The following is a 9137-nucleotide window of genomic DNA, read 5'->3' on the forward strand; positions in this document are numbered from 1 at the left end:
AAGGTTGATATTTTTTAATAAAAATGAAAGATGACAAAAACTAAACCTGGTTAAGGGAAGAACCAGAAGACACAGACAATGAAGAAGTAGACGAAGTGGTAGAGGTTTTTTTATAAAAAGTATTTTTCTTTGGAACTTGGTGGTTCTTTGAAAACTCACTTAAATTATATTAAAATCTAGTAACCCGAACTAAACAACCTCTAGAATCAAAACTGACGATAATGACAATAGGTGAGGAAAGTGACGTAACCTTGTGAGAGTGGAAAGCACAGAAAATACAGAGCAGTTGGGTAAAAAATTCATCTGGCATAAGAAGCACTGCCTAACTTCGAGTTATTGCCTGTATATGAACCACCATCCACATATTACATAGATGAAATACACCGCGTGTATTATGGGAGCTGTGTAAATAATGTTGGTATGCAGTGATGCTGGTTCCAACAAGGCTCCAACAAAGAACATGAAATATTACTTAAAAAAAAGAATATGAATTTACAAGTATGTTATATATATCGAGACCTATTTCATTATGTCAAAAATGAAAGAAGAAAAGAATACACCAGAGAGAAAATAACCATAATAGAAAGAAAATGGCGATATAAAAAGCAGAATATTCATTAAAAAGTCCAAGCCATTTTTCTTCAACTCATGGGTCTCTTGGGTACTTGTAATAATAGCATTGTCTTTTGTTGGAATTATGATATTCAGTATTATCTGAACAGATTCATGATATTAATCCTACTTATATTTAATCCCAACAACATGTTAGAAATGGGCAATCTAAAAGAAGCTTGACGCTGAGACGTCCCATGGCAGAGTATGGGTGTGTTCTGTTTGTATGTCTCTCTGTCTGTAAATGTGGCAGGGTGTTGGTGTGAAGCAAGAAGGAAGTGCTGTGAAGTGAAGGATTGTGACCAGAAGACAAGACTAAGTGTTGTTGCGTTGTTCCGGAGTTTCTGCTCCTATGTCCCATTTGTTATGTCCCTGACCCCTGACGTAACAGACGCATTCATTTTAAGACGGAGTTGAAATGGACCAGCTGTCTGGTACCTGCGTACCATCCATACAGTTGAACGATACAAGTTATAACAAAACTACACACACACACACACACACACACACACACACACACACACACACACACACACACACACACACATCAATCAAATAAACCTGCTCCAGCTTCCTTGGGGAACCTCTCCCAGTCCCCTCTGTCACCCAGCAGACACCACACCACATTTCCATAGAGGTCTCGCTGCTCAAACTCTCTCACGTTCCTCAGCCCACTAACCACCATATCGCCGTTCTGCGATGGTTCCTCTATACGTATCCCAAGGTCCTGCATCCTGCTGGACAGCTGGGTCACTTCCGGCTCGTGGAGCTTGCTCATGGCCTCCTGGGTCATGGTGTAGGTGGTGCACTGTGTGGTGTAGGCCTGGTGCAGCTCGTCACAGGCGAGGGACACGTCGATGGCTGAGAGACCAATCAACGTGAAGGTGACCGATTCCTCAGCAGAAGAAGCTGGCCGCAGGAGAGAGCTGAGGTCTGGTGTTATGGACGGTGATTGGTCCTGGAGCCTCTGGCTCGACGATCTGCTCAGCCTGAGTGGAGTGGACGCTAGAGAAGCAGACATGGCACATTGTCTCCTACCTGCTGTCCCTCCGTAGTGATGGTGAAGAGGAGGAGATCTTTTATACTGATCACCTCAGATATTCCTTATCTGGATTAAAGCCGGCAACAGAATATACGATCGGTGTCCATACCGTACTGAGCAGTGGACATAAGAGCAGGACGCTCACTAGACCCTTCTGTACACGTAAGGGAGACGACTTATTAATATTACCTAATAATTATTTTGTTTATTCAACTTTATAATCAAGAAGAATCATTTCCAGGAGTTCCAGCTCCAGAGAAGGTGACCGTGGTCTCAGTTTCTGCTACATCTGCTAAGATCAGCTGGATTCCACCACATGGGATGGATCAGATTCCACACAGGTTCCTGATCTCTTACTGGAGTAAAGGGAGTAAAACAGAGTCCATCTCTACAGATTCATCCAGGACAGAACTCACAGAGCTGAAACCAGACACTCCGTACACGCTTACTGTCTGGACCGAGGTTAAACACAGAGGGAGGGAGGAGTCAACCTGCTACTGTTACCTTCAGAACAGGCAAAGTAACAGATCATTAATAATCATTAAATAAAAGCTCATTCCATCAGAAGACCTGTTTTTACTGAGATGTGCAGCGCTTATCAAAGTCAGATCAAGTCAACTAGAGCTGAACAGGGAAACAGAATCAGAATCCCGTATATTGGCCAAGTACACGAGTGAACACTCATGTTCAGGGTGGTGGTAGCCAGGTGGGTAACACACTCGCCTACGTACCAGAAGACCCAGGTTCAGACCCCACTTACTACCATCGTGTCCCTGAGCAGGACACTTAACCCTGAGTGTCTCCAGGGGGACTGTGGCTTTAAATTGTGTTATTGGGAAATAGAATGTACATCAGTGATTAGTTTTATTTTCCACGCTACTTTACAACTTATTAATCAGATTTAGTACAGAATACACGTATTTATCAGTCATTATTAATATCTCTTTATTGGGACATGCATGCCACTTGTCCTGTGGTAAAATGTTCTTCTCCTAAACAGTAAAGGACGTTCAATGTCCCTTGATGAAGGTCCGTCCCCACACACTGGTCCCCAGGCGCCTGTCATGGTCACTGCTCACCAAGGGTGATGGTTAAATACAGAGGACACATTTCACCGTGTGCTGTGCTGCAGGGTCTCACAATGACGTCACCTTCACTTCTTCATGTGGAGGGCAGGTGCTGGTTCGTGTAAAGCTGCAGGATTTTACATTCTGGTCTGGTATTTATTAATATTTGCTGTTAGACCCGCTGCACCCTCAGTGCCCATGTGGGTCCCGGTATCAACCACCTGAAGCTGGTGGCCACGTAAAGAAAGTGGTACGAATATAATAAAGTCCTGTCAATAATGAAAACACACATCCTTCATTTTAAAAAGTATTTTATTAAAGTGTGTGTGCATATATTTCACCAAAACCATGTAATATGAATTAGAATAAAACAATATGAACATAAAACTATGAAACCGATATAAAAAACATGCATTAACATCAGTAAAAATACAGTTCTTGATGCATTTGTATGCTGCTGCTAGCGGATGATGAATAAACGCCAGAGACGTTCTAACGATTGTTCTACAGTCACCCGGCATGTTCTTCACTTCCTGTATGTTGAATACGAGCAGCGTGTTACTTTACTGGACTGGATTCACAAACTCGCCTCAATTCAGAGTTACAGTCATGATAATACCGTGGTTGATAATATTGATAATTCACGGCAACACAGGACTGTACTGAACTCTCCAGACTTCTCCAGTTTCTGAAATAAAGTGAAATAATTTCTCTTGTTACTCTGTAATATACGGTGGTATCACAAATTAAAAGTAGTCATAAGAAATCCAAATAAATACAAATTATTTACCTCCCATCGAAATATTTAGTCACATTTCCAATCCAGTAATATTGGTCATAATAAATATTGTATTTTGTAAAGAAATTCTGAAAAGAGATGAGTGTTGAAGTAAATATTTGAAAATGAATAATTCAGTACGTTCTCTGCTCATATTTTAATGTACAACTTGATTAACTGAATTCTGTAAACACGAGATCAGCCCATGGGACACATTATTAGACACAGCATCATGGTGATGTTCCACCAGAGCCTTGAAGCACCACCATGGTCCTGCTGAAGTGTGAGGAGGACCATGGGATCAGATCAGACGTGAAAAGAAGGTCCACATCTTCTAGACCCTCTTAAGACGCTGCCGTTTTAATTCCATTCCAGGTAAGATATTTCTATCTGTAGCTGTGCAGAGGCGGGTAATCCAGGTCCGGAAAGTAAAGATCCTCACCAGGTTTTATTACCAACCTTGTATGTAGAACTGTTGTATTAAGAGGTTTCCAGCAGTGTGTAGTTCAGGGTTAGAAATGAAATAGAAATTTGACATAAATTTCATTAAATCAATTTACAAAATTACACACATTTCTTGTGTTAGTTTTAAACCGAATTAATATTTAAAACGGAACCCAGCAACAGTCGCCCCTGATTTACCAACCGCCATGAAAAACACTTGGACCAAGAAGGACCTGGATTTTGTCTTTTAATATTAAACTTGTGTGTTGGTTCTTCTGTTCTGTTTACTAGACATTATGGGGCAGTGGTGGACTAACGGTTAAGCATACCCTGTAATCAGGAGGTTGCCGGTTCGAATCCCGATCTGCCAAGGTGCCACTGAGGTGCCACTGAGCAAAGCACCGTCCCCACACACTGCTCCCCGGGCGCCTGTCATGGCTGCCCACTGCTCACTCAGGGTGATGGGATAAATGCAGAGGACAAATTTCACTGTGTGCACCGTGTGCTGTGCTGCTGTGTATTACAAGTGACAATCACTTCACTTTTACTTTCAGGAACATGTTCTGGCGAGAAGCTGAAATGTCTGTTTTTTTTCTTCATCTTGTAGTTCTGCCATAAAAAAAGTACCTGAATGGATCTGAGATTTATTATTCTCTCAATCTGTATCAAAATTCTCACAAGAACTTGTTCCTTAAATTGAACACAAAGGACAGGACGATCGACAAGAACCACCGTGAGGATTTTTACTTTTTGGACCTGGATTACCCACCCGCCTCTGTTAAATTCTGGTGTGGCTTTTTCCTTTTTTGAACCATTATTGTGAATGTTCCACCACTGAAGTTACATGAAGGTAAGAACGTTTGATAGAAACTCCAGTTTTCTGGATTCAGAGCAGAAAATGACAATCAATAAATAGCCAGACAGTGAACTTCTCCATCTTACCAGCTTATCTTTATTATCTAGGTTGAGCAGATGTCCTCCCATCTCCTCACAGTCGACCCGACTGTTTTCCCAATTCTTCGTATCAGTGGAGACGTAGTAGCACTTTTCCTTGAAGAACACCCAACCAAGAAGACAACCTTTCTGAAGACCTGTATTCAGCAGAGTGACCACATCACCACTTCACCATGAGAACTAAACACTGAATAAAACTACATTTACTCACCTTCCACAACACTGTCTGAACGTGGCCTGTTGGAATCTAAAGCAGGACAATTCAGATAGTTTGAAGTGTGTATAATGTGTTCATAATTATTATAAAATATTTAACAAATTAACATTTATTCACCTTTTTTAAACATTTCTATGCTCTTCAGTAATTTTTTGCTTCTAAGCTTCTCCTGCTGGATATCTGATAAAGAGAAGATGGGGGTGAAGAGTCAGAGTGACCATTTGTCTTCTGTCCAGTCTTATTCCAGACCAGTTCATTACTGGTCCAGGCCTCAGTCTCTGCAACTAAATCCCAGTTTCAGCAGCATTTTAATAACAATGGTCAATTATGCACAACAAGCACTTAAAGATAAAAATGACTTCATGTCCAACTCCAGAAGCACCAAGAATCTACTTTAACGTAAAAGCAGAAAAGGCGGCGAGGTCCATGTTGGACCGAGTCTTCTTCATGATGGCGGGTAAATCAGGGGCGACTCTTGCTCCCCATCTGGGTTCTGGGGTTCATAAGAAGATGGGGCTGATATGGACCACCTGTCTGGTACCTGTGTACCACCCATATGGGCGTGTTACCTGGGAAGGGGCGGAGTCACGGTCATTTAACACTAATTAGTGTCACTTTTACAGACTTTACACTGAACGTGTCTTTGTTGTTAACTTTACTGTGTTAAAAATATTTCTGCTTTTGACTAAATTCACATCGTTTTTTTGTCAATGACTGAATGCATTTAGTGGATGAATTATGTTGTTTTCTGTCCTTCATAAAAGACGATCTTCTGCCACCAATGATGCACAAAATAAACACTTTGACACACCATCACATATTAGAACTAATATTAAATGCATTAATACTATTTATCCTGTTTCATTACTTGTTTAACATGTTTTGCTGGGAAATAGTTTGATTCTTAATGTCCATGCTATTCTGCAGTTTCAGAACAGAAGATCATGTGACCAACTCCTCTTTAGATTCTGTTGAGGAGAATATAAAAAAACAACATATAAAATAGACTTTTTAACATGGACACCGATAGAGAAAAGCAGCTGACCTGACAAATTACTTTGCAGGTCCTGTTTTTCTTTGGAGATGAGGCTGATGGTTTCCTTCTGCTCCGTCAGGGTTCGATGACACTCTGTTCATATGAAACTGATGTTATCCAGAGATAACGTTCACGTGGGGCCCGAACGGGTCGTATATGGGCTGGTGTGGTCTGCCCAGCTGGGTCCAAGTCAAGTTTGTCTGCAGGTTCCATGGTGGCCCCATGTGGGCAAGCTCTGATGGGGACCTACAGTCATGAAAAACACTTGGACCAACATGGCCCTCACTGACTTTTCTGCTTTAAGGGTTCAAGCAGGTTTATCAGTTTAGAACCGAACTCCTTACTGCCTCTAATTCAAACTCCAAGAAGAAATAAGAGAAGAAGCAGCAAAACTGGCTCAGCCTCTTAAGTTCTGCAAGTAGAATAAAGCCACCAACACACGTACTAGCAGAAGAGAAAAGCCAGTGAGGTCCATGTTGGTCTTTTTCATGACGGTGGGTAAATCAGGGACGACGACTCTTGCTCCCCTTATGGGTTCAGCATAATTAATAAATCTGACTAAAACGAGCACAAGAAAGGTGTGTAACTTTTGTACAATTATTTCATTACTTTTTCTAAAACTGATCTATACACTGCTGGAAACCTCTTGGTGGAACAGTTGTGTCTACAAGGCCCATGTAGATCACCTAAAGCCCATCAGTTGGACAGACCACACATACAACCCATATGGGCCCACATGGGAGAAGTTCTACTAAACTCAACACACACTTCCCACTGACCTGACAGATTGCCATTAAGCCCCTGCAGGGTGATGTTGAGTCTGGATTCCAGAGACTTGTAGTTTGCAGAAGCCTTTTCAAGGTTTTTCTTTGACTCTTGTGAAATAAAAACGCAGTTACTGGGCCAACCCAGTCTCCAAACCTGGTGGCTTCCCTGGACCAGGACTGGTTTACACTGATGGTCTGACCTTTCAATCAGATCCTCTACTCACCTCTACCATCCGATATCAGCCTTTCTTTCTCATCTGCGTGGCTCTTTTTCATCACAGCATCTGATGACAAATCATCACCATCATCACTACAATTACAGCCTCAGAATGAGTGTTTGCCTACATGTTCTAGACTCTAGACTATGTGTAGACATTTGGAGCAACTCAGGGTTAAGTGTCCTGTTCAGGGACACAATGGTAGTAAGTGGGATTTAAACTTAGGTCTTCTGGTTCATAGGCAAGTGTGTTATCCACTAGGCTACCACCACACCTCCCAAGACGGACCCACCCAGTGGAGCTTAGCCCAGCTGTTGGATCAGACATGGAACTGGACAAGAAAACTACTGGTTTTGTATTTAGTTCCAGAGGTTATGTGGGACACATCATCATACTGTACTCACATAGTCCTCCCATGGTACAGGTTATTATCAGCAGAAGAACACAGATACAGGTCAGCAACACGGTCAGACAGGGTTTTGACAGGACTGGCCAGCGTGACTTGGTCTGTGGTGAGGCATCAGCCAACTTGACCAGCACAGATCCACCTGGATCATCTAACCAGACAAAGACATACAAAGAAGGTGAAGGTGACGACTCTTCACACGTATATGTGAAGATTTATTTCATTTTTTACCACAACATACTCTGAGGGTGCTGGTTAATGACTGAATAGATGACATCTCTTCCTTCAGCTTCTGCGTTAAAGAAAGGTGGAACTGTCAAATTTCTGAAGGCATCTCAGTCTACAGTAGCTGTTATTGTCTTTTCTCTGATGTGTCTTATCGTATCTGAGTTTTTCTGACACACCATAAGGTCTGCCCTGTGATTGGATGTTGACTTCAGAGTATGTCATGTCATCATTGTCTGCAGCTGGTGGTGAAGAGACAAAAAAATGAAGCTCAGAACAAATGGAAACGTGCTGAGGAAGTTCCAGCTTCGTGTGAAACTAAACAATTAAAGAATATGCAGAACCCACATACAGTGGACATATGGTGGACATACCGTGGACATATAGTGGACATACAGCTAAGTGTAGTCTGAGGAAACATCTGAAGGCCACGTTAACCTCTACCGACACCAGAAGACTCCACTGTGGTCACCAGAGTAGAGGAAGTTGAGGCTACAGTGGGACTAAGTGGTGAGATACAATGATCATATCCAGAATTTACCATTGAAGAGATTTCTGCTGAACGAGGTCTCCTGTGTGAATAAAAATTCTTGTTCTTTGCAAAATTCTAAGTGCTTTTCAGCTCATGTTTGTGCATGGATGTGATGAAGTGATTTTCCATTCTGATTTATTACACCCATCAAAATAATGAAATGGTCATTTATCTTTTCCTTTTCGTCGTTCAGTCATTTACGTTCATTAATTTTACATTTTAATAAGACCCTCTCTATACTTCTTTAATTTCAGCCATTTCAGACGTGCTTCTTCACTAGTGATAGTCGTATTTATTTAATCTCCCCAGAAAGTCTTTAGTTTCTGTCCATAATGTTCACAAGCACTGAAAAAGAATTCTCAATGTTTCAAGTAGGAAGATATTTATATAAAACAACTTAAATGATCTGATAATATAATTGAAATGGATTATGAATACGCTCCGTTATATGACGAACCCACACACACAAACTGTAGATCTAGAGGCTACAGAAAAATAGGCGTGTTGGGCGTAGTTGTGCTCGGTTTGTTACTTGTACTAGTAGGATTTGTCGTGACAATGTTTTGTGTCGTCCTTCTGTGAATTATCATAATTCTGACATAAAACCTTCCAAAAAAAAACAAACGGAAGTGAGAATAAAGGAGGGAATGAAGCAGAGTGTGGAGAGACGGGTCGTGATCTTACACCAAAGCACAGAGAACGCAATGAAAGAACACTAATATGAGCGGAGAAGAAAAGCACAACTGCACCCTGTTAAGGAAGGAAGAACCAAAGCGCACGACCAGTTGGCACCTTTGGTCCCATATAGAAATCGATCTGGCTTTGGTTGCGGATGCTGG

At 41.6% G+C, this 9137-nt stretch overlaps 1 protein-coding gene across 1 annotated transcript; it reads right to left on the bottom strand.

Annotated features, from left to right (window-relative positions):
• Positions 1–2272: 2272 nt before the first annotated feature.
• Positions 2273–8008, bottom strand: LOC114774339 (B-cell differentiation antigen CD72-like; the record flags this gene model as incomplete). The annotated part of the gene is made up of 10 exons (XM_028966263.1): positions 2273–2278; positions 4886–5034; positions 5109–5144; positions 5232–5294; positions 6160–6243; positions 6930–7025; positions 7142–7201; positions 7540–7692; positions 7783–7833; positions 7946–8008. Coding segments are annotated over 10 exons (761 nt in total), but the record flags the coding sequence as incomplete, so codon positions are not given.
• Positions 8009–9137: the final 1129 nt, after the last annotated feature.

This window comes from Denticeps clupeoides, unplaced genomic scaffold (genome assembly GCF_900700375.1).
Source record: "Denticeps clupeoides unplaced genomic scaffold, fDenClu1.1, whole genome shotgun sequence".
NCBI classification, from domain to species: Eukaryota; Metazoa; Chordata; class Actinopteri; order Clupeiformes; family Denticipitidae; genus Denticeps; species Denticeps clupeoides.